Below are 22,651 nucleotides of genomic sequence, written 5' to 3'. Positions count from 1 at the left end.
CAAACACCGATCTTGTTTAAGATAAAAAGGAATCCCATGCTCTGGGGTTTTGAGGAAATGCAGGTTTGCGATATTTGAACCACAATGGTATCCAGGTAATCAGGTGGAGTGTAAGTAAGATGCAATAAGAATCATTGAATAAAGAGGCACGACACTCCACATAACTTAGGTGAGAGGGTCTTGAAGAAATGAGGAATGCAAAAGTTCCCGTGGGGCAGCACCTGCCCCTGGAGGGGCCCGTAGTGTCCCTAGTGAAGTAGGGTGAGGCATAACCAAAGCAGGCAGAGAACAAAATCAAGATTCTGAGGAGAGGGGAAGGGAGGGAGAGAGGGGCCAGACAGTAGAGGAGTTACAATTAGGCATCATATAAATGAAATACATGTAGGATTCTAATAGGAATAAAGCAAGAATCTGGTGATTAAGAATCTGGCGAATCAAAAAACAAAATGAAATCTTGCCATTTGCAATGATGTGGATTGAACTAGAGTATTATGCAAAGCAAAATAAGTCAGAGAAAGACAATTATCATATGACCTCACTCATATGAGGAATTTAAGAAACAAAACAGAGGGTCATAAGGAAAGAGAGGAAAAATAAAACAAGATGAACTCAGAGAGGGAGAAAAACCATTAGAGACTCTATCACAGAAAACTGAGGGTCCCTGGGGGGGGGGGGGACTGGAGTAACTGGGTGATGGGCATTAAGGAGGGCACATGATGTAATGAGCACTGGATGTTACGTAAGACGGGTGAGTCACTGACCTCTGCCTCTGAAACCAAGAATACATTTTATGTTAATTGAATTTAAATAAAAATTTTAAAATGCAAAAGAAAAAAATAGAATCTGGAAAAAGCCAAGGACCTTTCCCAGGTAGTTCCCCCTGCCCCCAACACATGCCTTGACATTCATTTTCTGGAGCCCTAGAACCCCACGGACCCCAAATGAATGCACCTAAGCTAATGCATTATTTTTAAACTGAGCTGAAACCTGCTCACTAGGAATCTGCAGAGAGGTAGTGGGGAGTTGGCCACCAAACGGAAGCTCGCTTTTAAGGTCACAAAGGTCTGATTCCCATCAAGGAAATACTGATAAAGGGGTTTCTCTGGGCAAAGATAAGTTGGGGGCCTAAGGGAAGAGAAAATAAACAAAAGGTGGATTCTGTTCTCAGAGAGCTTGAAATCTGAAGTATAAGGACATAACACGAAGCCAGGTGAAAAATAGAATATATGGTATGATTCCATTGGTATAAAATGATAGAAAATGCAAACTATAGTAACAGCAGATCAGTGGTTGGTTACCTGGGGAAGAGAAGGGGGGAGATGAGGGGTGACAGGATTACCAAGGGGCACGGGAGACTTTTGGGGGTGATGGACATGTTCGCTATTGTGATTGTGGTAACCATTTCTTACCAGATCATACACTTCAAGACATGTGCAGTATGACATGCCAATTATACCTCAACAAACAATACTGTTTTCTGTATAATTAAAGGCATTTCTAAAAACCAGCCTATGCAACATCCTGAAAATAAGAAGTATGTTTGTAAAAAAAAGTTAATTCAGTAAATAAAATGGAGCATCAGACTGTCAGGATTGTGGGGTTTTATGGAACTTGGAAGATTCCAGAGATCATCTAACTCAGCAATTACAGATCTGGAAAACTGTTTTTAAAAATACCTAGGATGGGCCCCAACCCAACCAATTAAATATGGATCCCTGGGTGTGCAGTCCTGGCATTGTGGGTTTTGTTTTGTTTTGTTTTGTTTTGTTTTGTTTTGTTTTTCTCAGCTCCCTGGGTGATTCTAATGTGTGCTGCCAGGGATGAGAACTAATTGAAACCCCAACCTCTCCCTTGACACACGAGGCCAGGGAAGCTCGGAGAGCGGGTGGGTCTGCCCCTGACCATACAACCACCGAGTCCTATGACCCAAGGAAGACAGCAGCAGGATCTTGGAGGAAGAGGAAACCCTGAGACCACAGGGGCCTCAAAACCACACTTCCAGCTCTAGCTAGGATGGGGCATCGGGTGCATTTCAAGCAAATTCATGGAACTCAGACACACTCAGGGCAGCCAGAGGGAAGAATTACCCAGAACCTCAAAGGTGCATTATTTAAGGATTGTGCTAATGCGTGAGAAGAGAATGGTGAGAAGGGATGTTGCAAAAAACGAATGCTTCCTTTTGTTCCCTCAAAAATATCTGGGATAAGTCAGAGGATTAGAGTCACTGAGAGATTCGCAGCAGACACTCTGCTGGGGCGGGGAGGGGTGCACTGGGCCAAGATGTTCTTTGGGGAAGTAGCTCGAGTTCTCAGCATTGGAATGAGTCTATTTGGCACCACGGGGGCTTTTCATTGTGATTTCCAGCTCAGCCCCGGGCAGAAGCATGAGTGGGTGAAGTCTGTCTCTGTGGCTACCGCTGTTCTGTCTGTGTGGGTGCAGAGGTGCTCATGGGACCACACACCTCACCCCCTCTGCCTGGGCCACTAGATGTTTCAGGTGGTTTCTCAGCTCCCTTCCAGCCCAAACGCATCTGACTTCCAGGGTCTCCTCCCCTCAGGGCTTTGCCTCTGTCTCTGGAAAACTAATTAAAGTTATGATGTTAATAGACAATAATTGTTTAATGAGTTATGTTCCTCTCCCCTGCCCCCCAGTATATTAAATAGGTTCTAACAAGATAACATATCTGGGAATTCTTTGAAATGTTATTTAAATATATTACCATTAGAGGCTATCAGGGGAATCGAAGTGTTAGGGAAATGTGTGTATAGGCCTTCGTGGTGAGAATTCCAAGCAACTTGCTGGGGGAAAATATACCAAGTTTGGGGGTTTGCAGTAGAATTCCTCAAATCACACTGCACAGGGAATTCCCTACGGACCGTGGGGCTGACAGATGCTTTCTCTGAATTGGTCTACTGTGCCATGCGTTCGTGCTTATTAGCCATGACTACATTTATCTTCCTGAAAAACAGAGCGCCACCGTAAGGACACTACAGTGGAGGTTACACGTCAAGAAACTCTGCTCACAGGGCCTTATAAAGATTACCTAGCTCCTTCTCCCATGTGGAAGGCTGGCACTGGCAGGGCAGCTTGCCTAGCCTGGGTGACAAGGGGCCTCCTTCCTTGGGGACCCAGTCCTGCAGCCTGGGGCAAGGGACCCCCTCAGTTCCTGTGACTCGGGGTCCTCACCAACCCTTTCTTCCATTTGGAAAGCTGAGGTTGCCGCAGCTCTTGGTGGCAGGTGCCCGGTGGCAGTTGTGTGGGGCACGTCCTGCCTCTGAAGAGGGGTGTGGCCAGGTGTGTGATTAACCTCCCTCAAGGGAAGCAAAGTCTGCAGGCAGCTGGAGCCCAGAGCAGCTGGGCAGCCAGAGGGCACAGTCTTCACCGGGGAGCGTGGCATCGAGGACGGGAGGAAGAAGGTGAGCACCATCCTGGCTCCTGGGAGTCGGGGAGACGGAGCCCTACACTCAGGAGGGAAGGATTAGGCAACTGGCTTGGCGGAGGGAAGGGGGGGGCAGGCAGCCAACACTGGTTTAGTGCTGCTGTTTGCTTCCTCTTGCCATTCAGAGTTTCACCAAGAGTAATACTTTTTTGAAATATGAGTGGCATGATTGCACAGGGGAGAAAATAGTTTTGTAGACCAGTGACCAAATTTCTGCCTTCTTTGGATGCCTTTTCTTTCTTTCTTTTTTTTTTTTTTTTTAATTCATGAGAGACAGAGAAAGCGAGAGAGAGAGAGGCAGAGACACAGGCAGAGAGAGAAGCAGGCTCCACGCAGGGAGTCCGACGTGGGACTGGATCCTGGGTCTCTAGGATCAGGCCCTGGGCTGAAGGCCGTGCGAGACTGCTGAGCCACCTGGGCTGCCCTGGATGGCTTTTTCTTTAAATAGTTCCCCCTACCCTTTGTTTTCAAATTCTCTTAGCATGGAGCATGGCATGGTTTAGTTCACTCAGACATTTTTTTTAAGGCTGTGTCATGACCTAACCCAGATTAATTTTTAAGATGTTGTCGATGGCTTCCTCAAACTTTTAAAAAGCCGAGTGAATGGGGCTGGTCAACAGAAGGATGCAAAGATGAAATTGTTGGCAGAAGGATGGCATGTGGCCCACAGTAATTTATAGAGTGCTCACCTGCCCATTTAAAAGCCAGCACCTGGGGATCCCAAGGCAGCCCCTGGACCGCAGCCATCCTGTCTACTCGCCTTGGGCAGGCCGGCGGAGAACTGGCTTGAGGCTGCAAATATGAGGGATTCTCCTGATGCAGGGGGTGTGTGCATCTGCTCTCTTCCTGGCCCTGGCTCCCTTCATCACCCCACCTTCCAATGACCCTGATGTGGATTTGGCATTCCAGGGCTGTTGATTCTGAACACATGTGGGGTTTGGGTGTGTAGATACATGACCAAACAGGTAGAGGTCAGGCTGTCCTTTCTCTTTGCTGGGTAACTCCTTTCATCAATCTTCAAGCAATATGTTAAACACTCTTCCACAGACTCCCGGTGTAGACAAGTCCTGGCAGATGATAGCCCAGCCTAGGGAGCAGAGTATGGGTCTGATGTTCAGGAATCTGGGTCCTATTTTCGGTTCTAATTCAGTTGTAATGGAATTTTAAAGCAGAGGAAGCCCGAAATATCAGTTGTCCCAGTGGATTGTTAATAGCTGCCTCCCCCCCGCCCCCTGCCTTTCGTTTTTTTTTTAAATTTTTTTTAATTTTTTTATTTATTTATGATAGGCACACAGTGAGAGAGAGAGAGGCAGAGACACAGGCAGAGGGAGAAGCAGGCTCCATGCACCGGGAGCCCAACGTGGTATTCGATCCCGGGTCTCCAGGATCACGCCCTGGGCCAAAGGCAGGAGCCAAACCGCTGCGCCACCCAGGGATTCCCCCCCGCCTTTCGTTTTTAATAAATACTTGGCCTGAGCAATAAACTATATGGCCACCTATGAATACAATGCATAAAAGTTTAAGAATAAAGTGAGTTGTCCTGCATCTTAGGATCAGTTGGTAGCTGAGCTGGCTCTGGAACCTAGACCATTCTGGTCTTTCTGCCAAGTCACTCACTCTCTCTGTGACTCAGGGTCCTCGTGGGAAGCAAGTATCTGTACAGCGCAGATGAAGAGCTGATATATTTATATTGGCTTGCCAAACAGAAGTTCAACATGAACACTGGGGGTTCAAGGAAATGTTCGCCACAAGGTCAAATTACTCTATTTGCTTCAGGTTCTAATGTTAGCTTATGGCCATGTTTGGATAATGATAGAAACTCTTCTAAAAGTAGAGAAGTTAATTTTTACCCATCTTCATGTAATTTCTTGTAATTTGCTTCTGGTAGTTTTGATAAAACGTGGCCAAACATGAAAATCCTCCAGATCTTTCAGAACTACTCTGTCCTTTGATGTTAAAAACAAAACCAGACACAATCTAAGGCGACATTGATCCGTTCTAATCTCTTAGTGTGTATGGAAACCAATGGCTGTCATTCTAGCCACTAGACCCAGAGGCCTGGAAGTTTCCTGGAATTCTCAAGGACATGACAGATATGCTTAAATAGTCTAGTCTTCACTGCTGTAGTTTCATTTCCTTCCTGTGTGGTTTCTCCCTAAGAAAGTTATATAAACAATGTCTCTAGCTCTTATGCCCCTCTCTCCTTTCAAATTTCTAGCCTACTAGTCCCCCAGAGTGAAATTTATTTTTAGAAAAAACTCAAAATCAATAACTAGCGCTTGGAAGGATCTGTTCCCTTATTACATATTGTTCATACCCTTCCTGGGGAGTAGAATAGCATCCTTTGGAGATGGCTGGCTTTGGCATGAATGAAGCAGGACTAGAGAAAGGGGGAGGTCATCTCCTTTTTCATTAGCACTATACCTGGTTTGAAGGCAGACACTTAACTGACTGAGGCATCCAGGTTCCCCGCCCAACCAGCCTTTCTGCAACATCCCTCTAATGCTCAGAGGAACGACCTACAGGAGGTTCAGAGTTATCCCCCAAGCTGGACTTTGTGAAGTATCTGTCCTTTTCAATTATTTTGTGATGTTAATAAGAAGGCTGTAGCTGCACATCCTGTGTTTATCCCATTAGTTGAACACCTGTTCATAAAAACAACTGGGTAAAAAAATAAAGCCCGTATAACTGAGTCTCACGGCAACAAGCAGCATGCATGGTTGGACTTTGACATGACTTGGAGCACTACAAAGTACCAGGTGCATGTCATTTTACTCGTTACCTAATTACAGTCATAAAATAAGAATGGTGGTTGGACCATAAAAAATAATAATCGATTCAAGTATATTTGCATAGAGATAACTCCATTCTTCAAAGAGTCTTTTCTAGACATTTCAAAGTGTACAAACAACCTACTTGCATTAGACAGGTTACAACAGCCTACAAACAGACAGCCTAACCATCTACGGATCACGCATGTGCGATACCGTGGAAGTCCCTAACTACTGTTCCTTAGTATGTAATTAGGGCTCAGGCAAAAATATTGTAGAATCCAGTATACACTTAAAAAAAATAATAAATCATGATGGGCACTTCCTCTCCCTCTGCCTGCCACTCCTCCTGCTGTGCTCACACTCTCGTTCTCTCTCTCTCTAATAAATAAATAATTTTTTAATAAATTATTTTAAAAAAATCATGATGAGGGCAGCCTGGGTGGCTCAGCGGTTTGGCACTGCCTTCAGCCCAGGGTGTGATCCTGGAGACCTGGGATCGAGTCCCACATCGGGCTCCCTGCATGGAGCCTGCTTCTCCCTCTGCCTGTGTCTCTGCTTCTCTCTCTCTCTCTCTGTATGTCTCTCATGAACAAATAAATAAAATACTTTTTAAAAAAATCATGATGAAATGTCCCCAGAATTACAATCAGGCAGCCTTTTTCAGAGTCAGGCACTGGGAAAAAACTCTCCAGAAAAAAACTCTAATTTATTTGAGAAAATGGCTACAGAGCAGTATAACATATCTACCTGACTCTCAGTTATCTATGTGTGGCTTCACTGGATTCGATTTTTTTTTTTTATTCGATTTTTTAAATACCAGACTGATCTCTATGATCAGTGTTTAAAAAGATTTTGAGCACCCCTCCTCTTCTAAGAAAGAAATCTATCTTTCCCTACCCTGCACCCTATTGCTCTAATTAATTTAATTAATGTTCTCCTGGTCAAGCAGAATTAGGAAGCTAAATGGGTAACCAAAAATGAATAACTTAAAACATAAAAAGGATATATATAGGGGCGCCTGGGTGGCTCAGTTGGTTAAGCATCTGACTCTTGATGTTGGCTCAGGTCATGATCTCGGTCATAGGATCAAACTCCTCAGTCAGCGGGGAGTCTCCTGAAGATTCTCTCTTCTTCCTCTACTCCCCCCTACCTCTTGCTCTCTAAAATAAATAAATCTTTTTTTTTTTTTTAGTGTATTTATAATCAGCCATTTTACTTACTCATGCCACTTTTCCTCTCTACAAACTGTTTAGACAGTTGGCTTTTCTGTTATTTGCTTCTAGCCTTAGTAATGCAAATTTCTCTTTATGTTTAATGGTTTTCTTTAGAAAATATTGAGATCTGCACCCCCTCCCCCAGCAGAAATCTATTTGTCTGATTTCTTGGTGTATTAGGGCATGAGACATTTTCAAAGAGATTTGATCATTCAATTTACTTCACAAGTCTCACCCCTCCCGGATTATCTGGTTTGAAAAGCCCAGAGCACATGGCTGTGCCGGTGGAAAATTCTAGTACAAGCTGTTTTTTGTTCCTTTGTTTATATTTGATCATAGGACCAAAGTCTGTTTGAGATGTAATGAATATTCACACTTACTAAGCATTAGCACAACCATACTAACAATACCCGAAACAGGCAGAGGCCCAAGCATATTCACCCCATCAGACAAATTCCTATCCTACCTATTCAAAGTGGAATAAAAATGAAAGGTCAGGAAATTTGAAGCTATAGTGTATTCTCTTATCTTTAACCACAAGCTGCAACAATATGATTTCTTAAGAGCAAAAGCAGCCTCCTGTTCGCTACCATGGTTAGGAATATGCGTTTCTGTTCTCCAAGGTTCTAACAGAACTGCATCTTGCTACCTTGCTACTCTGTAACAGCAGTGCAGATACCTGAATTCAACAGGAATATTTTTACTATCCCATACCTAAGTGAGAAATGTAAAGTTTTACAACACGGGGACCAGATGTCCAGGTTCGCCCGGGACACTTCTGATGTATGCTGTTGTCTTGATGTAATTATTCATAGCGTCCCTTTTACACCTATGTGTTCCAGGTTAGATGGCGAATTCTTTGGTCACGTTACTTTAACAGATAGGCTGAATATTAAAAAGCACCTTGGTTCAAAATGTTTCAAGGGCTCTTTAGTCGTCCTTTGAAGTGTTCAGGCACAAAGTGTTCAGCAAACCAGGGACACAGCCTGGAATATGCCACGGTATTCCCTTTCAGCAGGTCAGTGACATTAGTAAACTGTTGTTGAGGAATAGCATGATAATTTAAACCCAGGCCATGCTGATCGTTAGAATTGTAGAGGACAAATGATCTCAGAGGTCATCTGGCCCAGCATCTTCGCTTTTCTAGATGAATAAATCATTACACTTCTGGAAACGTGAATGTCATTGTACAGTTTTCTAAGTTGTTTCCTGAGCCGACTCTCACTGGATCACAATTGAAGTAGGCAAGGAAGGAAGTTTTTAGCCACATTTTACAGAAAAGAGAACTAAGTTTCAAATAAGTTTAAAAAAAACAAAAAATCCACACCTGGCCAAGGTCATGAGACTATGAAAGTAGAGGAGCTAAAACTGAAATGCAGCTCTGACTCTTTGCCCAGTGCTCTTTCCAATATATCATACCGGGTTAGTATTTTCATTCATTAGTGAGGATTTAAAATATATCTCCTACGTATAATCCATTAAAGATCTACCACCCTTTCTCTTCCCCACCTGCAGAGCGCTCTGGCCAGCAACTGAACTGTTCTGGCCCGACAGCGCCTCTTGGTGGCTGGCCCAGGAAGTGCAAAACACAAACCCTTTCCTATCCCCTTCTTCCTTGTCCCTTGGGTAGAAGAATGAGGAGGTGAGGACCATGGGAGGTTACCTCTGGCTTTTTCTTTATGTTCATTAATTATGTCTCAAACAGCCTGATTCTTACATCAATGCTTCTCAGCATTCCCCTTCTCCCCCCTCTCCCTCTCTTGATTTCATCTCTGAGACGAATACAGCTCTAATGATTATGCCTTAATAAGACATGGTGAAGTCAGACTTCCTGAAGTGAAAATAAAGTTCCATCACCATGCATCCGTATGTATTCACTTCCCATCCCACAATGTGTCAGAGACTGCTCCTGACTCTTGGGATACATCAGACTTGTGCTATAAACCTCCAGCCTCTTCCAAGTTCCCTGAAACCCCTTCAATATCTGCACCAGAACCCCATTTCTCTGAGCCAAGTTTCAAGTAAAACTCTTTCTTAAGCATTTGCCTTCAAAGTGAAATGATATTAAATTTCCCTAAGATATTTCAACAGGATTATTTTCTACTTTTTTCTTTCTGTAACAAATATGTAGCATTTTAGTTACACTCTATGTGTGGGTTAGCCTCAGGTTCTATCCACAATTCTGTTCTGTCTAGAGAAAACTTTTTCTGAATTCGTAACAGTCACTACAGAGATAGCCTTTTGGAATAGCAATCTGGAGCAATAGGGAGATCTCCCACGAGGAGATGACAAAAATGAGGTTGCTTTCTTTCATTTGCCCATTTATTTCTTTTTTTCTTTTTCTTTTTTTAAAGATTCCATTCATTCACTCATGAGAGACACAGAGACACAGGCAGAGGGAGAAGCAAGCTCCATGCAGGGAGCCCGATGCAGGACTCGATCCCAGGACTCCAAGACCACACCCTAGGCCAAAGGCAGGTGCCAAACCGCTGAGCCACCCAGGGATCCCCTGCCCATTTATTTCTAAGGAGGTTGATGAAATCCTCTACTTATTTCACAGCATGAAGAAGCCCAAGGTTTTATTATTGTCTTTAACCATTTCCTCATATTTCTACATACAAAGCTTCGACTTAGAGCATGACTTGGGCTACCAGTGAAAAGAACTCAGTGTGTACACAAAAAATTTTATTTCCAGGATTAATTAACAATTAATTCACCCCTTCTTCCAACAGCTTTTCCGAGCTTACTATCATCTGTAAGTAGCTGTAGAAAGTCTAGACTGCAGAGGGACTCATTTCAACAAGTTTCAGGATATTCCTTAAATCAATAAAACTCTGTAAATCTAGGGATTAAGTAGCAGCCACAATCCCTAATACCAGCTGGTCTGGTTGAAGCCAACATTTCTATTCCATTCTGTCAGATGCTGACACCTTTTCTCATTTGTACACTATATTATTCATATAATGTCATCTTTCAATTATCTCTGTTCCAATTAAAGAAGAGCATGTGGGGGAAAGAAAGCCAGCCTGGCTGGTGGTGCTGGTAGTGTTAACTGAAATCACTAGCTAATCCATTTAGCTAGGTCAGAGCCTTGTCTGGTCACCATGTTTGTTTTGAAACATGTCACAGGGAGGAAGACATTGCTGCCAGACTGGCTCCACCCCACAAGGAGCCAGTGTAGACACAGGACACTGCCTTACTTTTCTCCCAGGAGGCACCACCTGGCTTTACCTCTTCTCTTTCCACAACCACCCATCAAGGCTCTTCTGTCTACACGGCTACTTCATGCAAAGAGGAGATATAGGGTAGTGGCTAAGAAGATGGACGCAGAAGCTAGACTTTCTGGGTTTGAATCTCTTCTCTACCACTCACTTGGTTTGTATTTGGGGAAAGTTTTATACAGCTCCTGGGGAAAGGTATCTAAGTTTCCATATACATCAGTTTCTACAAGTATAAAATGGAGATGAGTGCCTCTACCATAATGCTCCTTCCTCTGACGGTTACATGAGGTAACTCATCCACGACATAGGACTGTGCCAGGCATATAGTAATTGCTCAATAATAATAATAATAATAATAACGTTGTTATTGTTATAGCAGGGATGAGGTTTCTGTATGCAATTTGATAATAGGAATCAGCTCTGTGCTGTTTTAGGCAGGGAGGACTAAAAGACATTAGAAGGCTGGAAAGTTATTTTTTCCAATGTAATGTTTTGGTTTTGAACTTGGTCAGTCCTGGTTGTTGAAAGAAAACACAGAACAGTATCTTTCCAACTTATGTCCTATATCAAGTCCTGCCAGATGCCATTGGTTAAGTTCAGTTCAGCAGACAAATAATAAGCACCTATTAAGTGCCAGATACTCCTAATGAATGCTGGTGAGATATAAATGTACAAGAGATGACATATTCCCCATAGAAGAGCATATAATTTAGTGGGGAAGACAGGCCCAGGAACAAATGATTTTAAAACAATTTCAATTTGGTCATTTTTCTCATAGGCCAACACAGCCTAGAAAAATCTACTCACCAAGTCATATTTTTTCCTGCTTATTTTTAACTCCTTACTATTCCCTTTCTGCCCTATTAATGCTTCCTTATTAATAAATAAAAAGATAAATTGAAAAGTGCTGGTGAGAAATGAGAAAAAAAATACCAACAACTAAATTCAAATCAATGCACAGTATAGAAGTGCTAATAAGAAAACATGCTAAAGATAGGACATCCTCACCTCCTCCCATCCCCACCTCATTAGTTTTGAGACATTCCATCCAGGGATATGTCTTATGATGAAGGAATACAGACCGCATTTGATTTTTTTTTTTAAAGATTTTATTTCAGAGAGAGAGAGAATGAGAGGTTAGGAGGGGCATAGGGAGATAAAGAGAGAAGCAGACTTTCTGCTGAGCAGGAAGCCCAATGTAGGGCTTGATCCCAGGACCCAGAGATCATGACCCGAGCCAAAGGCAGACGCTTGATCAACTGAGCCACCCAGGCACTCCAGCATTTGATTTAAAAAAAAAAAAAATTTTTTTTAAGGAAACTGCAGCCCAGAAAGACCAAAACTTTCAACTGTCCTTACCAGCTTGCCACCCAGGAGCCGCCCTGCTGAATGCCTAGCCCACAGTCATTCAAAGAACAATAATATCTTCCATAAGCAAGCACTTTACAGTTTAGACATACTTCCCTACAATAATGTCATATGAACTTTATAACAAAGCTGTGAGCTAGGTAAAGGTGTGTGTTATATCCCTTCTTCACATGAGAGAACTGGAGGTATTGCAAGTGATGTCTTTTGTGTTTTGGGTTTTTTTAAATGAGGCTCTGCACCCAGCATGGAACCCAATGCAGGGCATCTCATTCTTCCTGCTTTGTTGAATCAATTGTAGCCTGTTCTGGGAGAACAGGTGCATGCCATTGTGAGCTGGCAGGTGGTTCTGCATGTGCCAGGAGCTCTTAAACCAAGTCAAAAACTAAGAGCTCAGATCTTACTGGACAAACTTGAACAAATCTCCCCACTTTATCTGTACCTCTAATAATGGAGTCAGAACAAAACTTGAGAGGGGTGAGTCCGTTAACCCTGTTACCTTGGTGTCAAGTAGACACTAGGCTTTCCCGGGAGGCATGTGGAGGGCTGCAAGAAGTCTGCAGTAGAAGCTAAGGGAATGAGGCTGGAGAGACCACAGCAGGTCAGCAATGCCTGCCCCACACTGGGAAAGACTGGCTGCCACCAGCCCCAGTTCTTCACTAAATTAACAGATAACAACTCCAGTTAGAGCTCAGCAATCCAAATAGGTGATTCAGTGATATCTTAGAATCTCTGATATCAGTAGACCATAAGGAGAATATAGGTTTTTAAAAATATTTTATTATTTATTTTAGAGAGAACGAGCAAATGGGGGAGAAGGGAGAAGCAGAGGGAGAAGGACAAGCAGACTCCATGAACGTGGAGCACCAGGCAGGGCTTGATCTCATGACCCTGAGATCATGACCTGAGCTGAAATCAAGAGTAGGACGCTTAACTGACTGAGCCACCCAAGCGCTCCAAGAAGAATATATTTTTAAAGGTATAAATCAATCTTGTTGCTCAAGATACCACAAACTGCCTGTACTGCTAAAGCCAGAATTCTGGGTTTTCCTCTGATGCTATAAACAAGTTAGTTAACCTTTCTCTAACCACAAAACAGGACTAATTCCATTCTGATTACTATGAAAGGATTATGAAAGAAATCAAAAGAACTAATAGCAACCTGCTTTTGAACTGGAGCTCACACCCCCTGCTCCTGGCATCGCAGTCCAAACACAAGAACACATTATTTGGTTTTACATGTTTATATCCTGTTTTAAACCCACAGCCTAATAGTCTTTTTACACTTCCTGTCTATCCCTACATCCTTTCTTCTTTTACTCAGTCATTTTAAATCCATATCTGTTATTTTTGTTCGGAAACTTTGATACTAACTTTGCAGGGGTGGGGGGTGGGGGTGGATAATTAATATGGTTAACATGTTGTTTTAAATTTTTTTTTTTAAGTATAGAATCCAGTCCTCACTTCCAGGAGCTCTGTAAAAGGGAAAATAACATTTTTAGCATAAGACAGACAAAAGATCTAATATAATTGGTTTTCCATACATCTTTTGTATTGTTTTTGGTGACCCATGAAAATAACAAGCTAGCCTAGAGACAGACACTAAACTCAAAAAACCCTCAAATCTCCTGCTGGGCTGAAACAGGGAATGCTTTTATACAGTAAATAGTAAACATATGGAACCTTTTAGCCCCAAGAACTTATGCAAGCTGAACACATAAATAGCTGCAAGAGGTTTAGGTATTACTCATGGATAAAAAAAAAATACATAACAAAAATTAGCAAAAATTAAGAAGTTTGACAGTACTGATGAGGATGTGGAACAAGGAAATGCTATACATTGTAGGAGTATAGTTCAACAACTTTGGGGGAAAAGTTGATATTATTTGTAAAGTTAAAAGCCACATAATCTTGGGGCACCTGGATGATGTAGTTGGTTGAGTGGCCAACTCTTAATTTTGGCTCAGGGTCATGATATTGAGCCCCAAGTAGGGTTCCCTGCTCAGCAGAGAATCTGCTTGAGGTTCTCTGTCCCTCTGCCCCTTCCCCCCCAAGCACTTTCTCTCTATATAAAATAATCTTTTTTTTTAAAGGCCACATATCTTAAGACCTGTTCCGCTTGTGTATACCTAGAGAAACCCTCCTAGATGCACTTCAGAAGGCATATGAAAAAATATTCCAGGAGCAATGTTCATAATAGCTAAAAACTGAAAACCAAATATCTACCAACAGGAAAAGACATAAATAAATTATAGTATATTCACAAAATGGAAACAGCACCGAATATGGATGAACTTCTCTACATGCAGAAATTATGGGTGAATCTTGGAAATTATTGATGAAAAAAGCAATTCATAGAATAATTATATATAATACTACTTTATATAATTCCAAAATATACAAAGCTAAAATAATATGTTCTTTTAGGGATCCATACATATGTGATGGAACTACTTTAATAATCAAAGGAATAGGGGCACCACTGAGCCACCCAGGTGCCCCCAGGGATATCTTTTTAAGAAAAAGTAAATAAACTTCTTAATTTCAAAATAATAAATGCTCATGATAGAATAGGGAGGAAACAAGAAAATATAAAGAAAAAAATTTACATCATCTGTAGTCTCACAATTTAGATATAATCACTGTTAACCTTTTGTTGAATTTTTCTCTAGTTTTTTAAATATGTAAAACTAGAATTGATAATAGCATTTTTTAAAAAAGATTTTGTTTATTTATTCATGAGAGACAGAGAGAGAGAGAGAGAGAGGCAGAGACACACACAGGCAGAAGGAGAAGCAGGCTTCAAGAGGAGCCTGATGTGGGACTCGATCCCGGGCCTGCAGGATCACAACCTGGGCCGAAGGCGGCGCTAAACCACTTAGCCACCCAGGCTGCCCTGATAATAGCATTTAAAAAATATATTTTCCTATTTCTGTTTGGAATCCTGTTTCCCTGAAGATAGTAATGATGTTATGTGTATATGGAGTATTCATAATCTAATGTTCAGTTTTAAGTTCTATTATACAAGTTGTCCATGTAAATGATAACTTAAATTTTAGCAGTTCTCTCACTGAAAACTTTAAGAAATTAGAGGACAGTCATTTGTCCAGTTTGCCAAATCTTTTCCACTATAATTTTTGCCATCTAAATCAATTACAGATAACTGTATGAAGAGGTGGAAGGGATTTTTCTTTTGATGACCTGCTTTCTTACTCTGATGTCAATATAAAAATACATTTTTCAAGATTTTTAAGGGGTTTTATATTATTTCTAAATTTTTGAAAACAGGGAAATTTCTCTTGAAAATTCATAATTTTTAAAAATATTTTATTTATTTATGTCAGCGAGATAGAACATGACTGGAGGGGATGAGCAGAGGGACAGCAGACTAACCATTGAGGGTGGAGTCTGACTCCATCCCAGGACCCCAAGATCACCACCTGAGTCAAAGTCAGATACTTAACCAATTGAGCCCCCAGGTACCCTGATAATTCATAATTTTAAAGGCAATTTCCCCATTCCTGACCATACATAAAAAAGAGTAATAACATGGTGCCTAAATGTTTTTTTTCTGACATGTATCTGTGTACTTTAAAAACTTTATACCTTAGGGGTGTCTGGGCGCCTCAGTTGAGTAAGCATCCAACTCTTGGTTTCCACTCAGGTAATGATCTCAGGGTTGTGGGATTGAGCCCCACGTCAGCTCAGAGTCTGCTTGGGATTCTCTCTCTCTCTCTCTCCCTCTGCTCCTGTCCTCACTCTCTCTCTCTAAAGTAAATAAGTACAATATTTTCAAAAAGACTTTATTCCTTTAAAACTACCTCAGCCTATCATCTACTCAATTGTCGAGATGATACACAGCATCAAAGGTAGAAGATATTTTAATGAATTTTTATAGGTATAAAGTATAAGATGTTTTAAACATTCATCATTGACTTTAATAATTACAAAATCTTGTAAGAGCTGAGATACATTTTATAACCCTTCCACACTGGATTCCTAAAGTGGTTCTGATAGAGGACTATGGGAGACCCGGACATTTCTTTTTTTTTTTTAAATTTTTTTTAATTTATTTATGAGTCACAGAGAGAGAGAGAGAGGCAGAGACACAGGCAGCGGGAGAAGCAGGCTCCATGCACTGGGAGCCTGACGTGGGATTCGATCCTGGGTCTCCAGGATCACGCCCTGGGCCAAAGGCAGGCACTAAACCGCTGCGCCACCCAGGGATCCCGAGACCCGGACATTTCTACTGGTGATTCTGAGTATCAGTCAGGCACAAGAGCTACTGTTCTAAGCATTAATCAATCAAAAAGAAAAACAAACACATACACAAACTGTTTTTTCTTTGAAAGCAGACCTCATGGGGCATCTGGGTGGCTCAGTGGTTGAATGTCTGCCTTTGGCTCAAGGCATGATCCCAGGGTCCTCAGATCTAGTCCTGCATCAGGCTCCCCACAGGTAGCCTGCTTCTCCCTCTGCCTGTGTCTCTGTGTCTCTCTCTGTGTCTCTCATGAATAAATAAATGAATAAATAAATAAATAAATAAATAAATAATAAATAAATAAGTCTTAAAAAAAAAGAAAAGAAAGAAAGAAAGCAGACCTCATGTTAGCCTGGAGAGGCAGATCAATATTCCACTCCTGTTTGTCAATTTCTTTTTTTTTTTTTTTTTAAGATTTATTTATTTATTTGATGGAGATAAGGACAGAGGAAGAAAAGGGAGAGAGAATCCCAAGCGGACTCCACACCGAATGTGGAGCCAGATCCCAGGACCCTGAGATCACAACCTGTGGGGAAATCAAGAGTCAGATACTAAACCAACTGAGGCACCCAGATGCCCCCCATTTGTCAATTCTGACAGACACAGACAGCGTGGATGGTGCCCTTTGTGCCCTGTCCGGAGTAGTTAAGTAAGTGGTGAAGAACCTCCACTTCTCTTGGGGATAGGACAGCACATTACTTTTCTCACTTAAGAAAATACAGTGTTTCTGGAGCCCGTTGCTTCCCAGAAGTCCTGGGCTAAAGGAAATTGAGAGATGGCCCTAAAAAATGATTCAACTGCTTTTTTCTCTTTTGGCCAGCTCACCATGTTTATTTGGTTTGATATTAGTGGCTTTACAAAGAGGTCTGATGGTTGGGGGGGGCGGGGGGGAGAGAGATAGTAAATGAGAGCTCACAGCAGTCTCTGCAGGTTAGTTTGTAGCACTCTCTGTGAGCTAGTTCATCCAGGTAAATATCTTTAAAATAAATAACCACAGGGTTAGGGGGCAAGGGTAAAACTGTCTAACCAGGTGTAGGGATTCATTTAGAAGAAAAGCCTGCTGTTTTCATTTAACCTCTTGAAAAAGCTTTATGCGTTGTCTTCCCCCACCACAAAAACAAACCACAGGACAAATTGCTCTTTGAATGTTTCATATGACTATAACCTCAGCAACAATAGAACTTGTGCTGAGATTAAAGTTTAAGAAGCTTTAAGATATTTTTAGTTCTTTTCATCTGAAAGTGTTTAGACTACTACCTCGAGAGAGGCTTTTCAACAGCTTCCTTACTGGAAAGAGTTGAGAAGTTTTATAAGGCCAAGGTTATGGGGGTGATTTGGTTTTTAAATTTCCTTTAAAAGAGGGAGAAGGAGAGAAGAAACCAAGCAACAGCTGCAAACACTTGTCAGCCAAAGGGGGCTGAAATAACAGCAACAGTTTTGTGGAGAACAGCAGATAAGTCTCACTATCGAGGTCAGACCTTTTATCTTCATTTCTAGAAATCAAGCTTGTTTGTTTGGTGTACATTGGAGAAGCAGGTATTTTCAAAAGGCCCTCCCACAAGTCTCCTTAGCAGCCAAACAAGTCCAGTGGCCCTCAGCCAACTAACCCAAGGAGCACTTTCAAGTCAACCGGAAGCTACCCATGAAACCTCATACAGAGTCCTGTAACAGGAAGCCACAAAAATAGAAGAGAAAATGCACCTGATTAAATGTTAGGACAGCAACAGGCTTTGAGTTATATAATAGTAAGTATGTAACAAAAAGAGAGAAAGAAGTACATGCCGAACAGACCTTGAATCTGAGTCCAGTTTAGAAATCTATACACTTGGTTAATATTTTTGAGCGACTAACTGTTCTACAAAGACCCAAAATGTTTCACTGAAAAGAGGCAGCATAACTGTGTCAAAGGAATTAGATGGAACCTTTCCAAGAAATAAAATCAGAGGCAGTAATGTCCCCTCTATATTCTTTTAGGCAAAATGAGCAGGGGTGGGGTGGTTCCAGGAGGCAGCTTTGGCTGGAATTGGGATCCTATGAGGACAGTCAATGCCCATTCAGAAGCTCCTGCCTTTAAACTGCTGCCCTCCTGATTTTTTCTGCCCAACTAAAGTCAGAATGGCCTGCTGGGAAGGGTCTCGCAGAACACAGGACTGAAACTAAAGCTAAGGGTGTCGGTCATTAACTGGGCAATGCTGGTAGAGGAAGTCCTTCTGTGCCTGCTTCTCCTGGGCTGTTCCAGGAGAGGATTGAAAAAAAATCTCCGAGATTCTTTCCAGCTCTGAATTTCTGGGTCAAAGAAAAGGGGAGATGGGTGCCCACAGGAGAGGTGGCATTTCTGACCTGGCTTGAGCCTGTGAGCACTGTAACAGGAGTGACTGGTACAGATTTTGAAATTGGGGAGGGGGGCATATAACTCATCTATAAACAGGGGACTTCAATGGTGGCCTGACAAGGGCCTTGAGCCCAAGACTCTCACACAGTGGAATGCTTTCTTGTCCCACCTGGAAACGTCTCCAAGTGACCCAGAGGGGAGGTAAAGATATTTACCAGGGAGCACAGGAGGCAGGTCCCAGTAGAAAGGGTCGTACCAGCATCAGGTACATTATGCAGGCACATCGGTGGAGTGTGGCTCCTCCCCAGGCACAAACCACTTCAAAACCTACTCAGGATTGTGCTGGATGATTTTGCAATTGTTTGTTTAAACAACAAACCAGCCTGATTCCCACACTTGGAACTTGTCATTTACTGTCAGCAGAGTCAAGTCCTGACCTGTCTGTACCAAATCCTCAGCCAAGATCTTCAAGACTGTAGCTTCCTATGCCTCGGTACATCTTAAATTGTAGGATGGAGAGGGGTGGGGGGGAGGAGAACATCTGATGAACACCTGCCCCCCCCCCCACTTTTTTTTTGACCCAGTTCAGAGGCTATTTAGATATGGAGAGGATGCAGCAGGAAGTCATGCTACCCAAAATCTGCCAGAGCGATGTTTGGCTCTGAAGCAAGGAAATGCAAGAGACCCTGGAGCTGGTGACCAAGTGGCTAGGCCCCGACGGCCAGCAGCGCCAGGCCGTGGGGAGCCGCGCTGACTGGAGGCTGTGGATTCCTGGCTTCAGAAAAATGGGGGTGGAGGGGTGGGGCGGAGGGCCAGGGAGGCTGCAGATTGCAGAGTGAGTCAACAAGCCCTCAGGTGGACGTTTCTCCTGATGCTCAGCTCCCGGTCTTAGCGCCTCCAGGAGTAAACGACATCTCCGTGGACCTCTGTCCTCCTCTGTAGACGGGAGAGAGTAAAAGTGCGGCTCCAGTTCCCCAACTTTAAGTAACTTCCGTCCTTCGGGTCGTTTCTTCGAGGGAGGGGCGGGGTGGGGCGTCCTGCCCCCCTCGGCTTAGCCACGTTCGAGGCCGACGGACGCGCACCCGCGAGGTGGGTCCCCAGCCCCGCGACCCGTCGCCACCGCCCGGCGCAGCTCCCTCGCCCGGGGGCGAAGCTCCGGAGGCGACTTTGCAGGAGGGCGCGCCGCCGCCCCGGGGACCGCGGCCGGGAGACCCCGCGGGCAGGTCGGGCCCGAGGACGCGCGGCTCCGCGGAGGGAGCCTTGGGCGCCGGGGCCGGGCCGGGAGGCCGCGCCGCGATCTCCATCCCTGCCCGCCGCCGCCGCCGCCGCGCTCACCCCGCCGCTCCTCTCCCCCGCAGCCGCGCCGCGACTATGTCGGCGGAGACCGCGAGCGGCCCCACCGAGGACCAGGTGGAGATTCTGGAGTACAACTTCAGCAAGGTCAACAAGCACCCGGACCCCACCACGCTGTGCCTCATCGCGGCCGAGGCCGGCCTTTCCGAGGAGGAGACCCAGGTGAGGCCGGCACGCCCCCCGCCCCGACCCCTGCGCGCCCCCCGCCCAGACCCCTGCGCCCCCCCACCCCGACCCCTGCGCCTCCCCACCCCCGCGCTCTCCTCCACCCCCGACTCCTGTGCGTTCCTCTCCACCCCCATCCCTGAGCGCCCCCCCACCCCTGCGCGCTCCTCCACCCCCGACCCCTGCGCGCTCCCCTCCACCCCATCCCTGCGCGCCTCACCCACCCCTGCGCGCTCCTCCACCCCCGGACCACTGCGCGCTCCCCTCCACCCCATCCCTGTGCAGCCCCCCACCCCTGCGCGCTCCTCCACCCCCGACCCCTGCACGCCCCTCCGCCCCCCCACCTCCGACCCCTGCGCGCCCCGCCAGCCCCCGACCCCTGCGCGCTCTCCCCATTCCCCAGACCCCCGCGCTCCCCTCCGCCTCCCATCCCTGTGCACCTCCCCACCCCTGCACGCTCCCCCATCCCCCCGACCCCTGCGCGCCCCGGGCCGCCTTGCGCACGCGGGGGCCCCCCCCACCCTCCCCGGATCAGCGGTCGCTCCCGCCCGCACCCCGCGAGCCCGGACGCCGCGGCGCTGCCCCCGCCGCTCGCCAGCTGCCCGGCTCCGTGCGCCCCGCGTCTGCCCCTCCAGCCCCAGCCCGCGGCGGCCCCCCGGGGAAGCGCGTGGAAACCTCACGGTCACCCTGCCCCCTCCGTGCTTCGCTGCTCTCCCCGCAGCCCGGGAGAAGCGCGCCGTCCTCCCTGCGGCTCCGGGGGCTGCGTCCCTGGGCCACTCTCGCCTCGCCTCGCTTCCTCCTCCTCCTCCGCGCGCGATTTCTCACCCCCCCCCCCCCCGCGACACCTTCGGAAGAGGAGCCTCGTGCGCCCTCTGAACCCCCGCTGGCAGCTCTGTTCTCGGGCGAGAGTGCCAGGCTGGAAGGGACTCTAGCGATCAGCTATAGTAAATTCAGTCCTCGGTTTGGCAAACGAGGAAACTGAGGCCAAGGAGAGAGTTGCCAGCATAGCAAGGGTCGTCAAGCTTGCTCTTTCCACACTCCGCGCTCCAGTGCCCCTTAGCTGCGGAGCTAAAATTGTGTATAGCCAGGGAGATTTCACAGTTCAAAAAATTCCCGGGCTCTAAGTCTTTTTCTGGAGTTTTCCAAGAAGGTAAGCATCTGACATTTACAACTGAAGGGAGTGGAAGCAGATGTCCCTTTAAGTGCTTTGATTGATTTATCTATTTTTAAAAGCTCCTATTATTCGGAATATTGTTTAGGATAGAGAAGGAAACACTGCCTGTGATTATGAACCTCCAGGTGCAATGTTGCTTCAGCAGGCTTTTTTTTTTTTTTTTTTTAAACCCTTATCTAGAGTTTACTCTGACTTCTATTTTCCCCTTGGTCATGGAAAGACAATTAGTTATGCATGATACTACTACTTGGAACCGCTCTAGCATCTCTCCCACGGGAGCCTGAAGCACTTCCACACCTCTGGTCTCAGCTCTAAAGCAGGGATTTTCTTATTTTTCCCATTTTATAGACCAGAGCATTAGGCACTTTGACCTCTCCTCACTTTGGACCATACTCAGCTGAGGCTTAAAAGCTTGTCATGGGTGCTCTAAGATATCCCAGAACCAAGACCCTGGATCCCAAGTCTAAAATGATTTTTACTAATTAAGCCAGATGTACTTTGGGGAGTTTGCCCATAGAAAATCTTCTCATTCCTAGGTCAAATAGAAAAAGTCAAGCATATCTGTTTTCAGCAAAGGGAACAGCTGTCTGACTAACCAGAACGAGAATTTAATGGAAGGTGATTTAAAGTAACCGAGGTCCAACGGTTCATGTTTCTTGGAACCCTGCTGAAGCTTTATCACCTAAAATCCCTCACTATGTTTAGGAAAGAGGAGTGATCTCTGAGATAACGACTTGTCTTTTAAAAAAGCTGCTGATTCATTGTAGGCACAGTACCAGGCTGGGGTCTAAGCTCTTCCCAGCCTCTGCTTCTCCTGGGGTAAATCACCCTTACCCTGAAGGCAGAGTAATTATGTTGCTCTTTGTGATGACTGATGCTTGCCCAGTATTGCGCCCTGCACCCTCCAGGTAGTAAATCATTCGTCCCAACAGGGTTGTGCAGTAGGTAGCATCAGTCCAGTTGGACAGATAAGAGAAACCAAGGCACAGAAAAGTTAGATAACTGGCCCAAGGCCGCAACTAGGAAGTAACAGAGCTGAGATTTGAATCGTAGCAGTCTGGGTCACAATCTGGACTCCTGACTCTCTTCATAGGTACAGAGGAAGAATGGAAACAACTAGGGGATGGGGTGGAAGGACTGAAAATTCAACTTCTTTTTTTTTTTTAAGATTTTATTTATTTATTCATGACAGAGAGAGAGAGAGAGAGAGAGAGAGGCAAGACACAGGCAGAGGGAGAAGTAGGCTCCCTGCAGGGAGCCTGACGTGGGACTCGATCTCGGGTCTCCAGGATCACACCCCAGGCTGAAGGCGGCGCTAAACCGCTGGGCCACAGGGGCTGCCCTGAAAATTCA

At 44.9% G+C, this 22,651-nt stretch overlaps 1 protein-coding gene across 3 annotated transcripts in view; it reads left to right on the top strand.

Annotated features, from left to right (window-relative positions):
* HOPX (HOP homeobox) overlaps positions 1–22,651 on the top strand; it is a 28,943-nt gene that overhangs the window by 936 nt on the left and 5,356 nt on the right. The window contains exons 1-2 of one of the 3 annotated variants that reach the window (XM_038556180.1): positions 3,259–3,416; positions 19,965–20,121. In XM_038556180.1, coding sequence (XP_038412108.1) covers positions 19,978–20,121 — 144 coding nt within the window. In that variant the 5' untranslated portion in view covers positions 3,259–3,416; positions 19,965–19,977. Of the gene's footprint in view, positions 1–3,258; positions 3,417–19,451; positions 19,696–19,964; positions 20,122–22,651 lie in introns of those variants that run through there. The other 2 variants (XM_038556181.1, XM_038556179.1) reach the window with 2 other exon arrangements.

The sequence above is a fragment of the Canis lupus genome, chromosome 13, assembly GCF_011100685.1.
Source record: "Canis lupus familiaris isolate Mischka breed German Shepherd chromosome 13, alternate assembly UU_Cfam_GSD_1.0, whole genome shotgun sequence".
NCBI lineage: Eukaryota > Metazoa > Chordata > Mammalia > Carnivora > Canidae > Canis > Canis lupus.
This window is presented reverse-complemented; position numbering and strand designations above follow the sequence as displayed.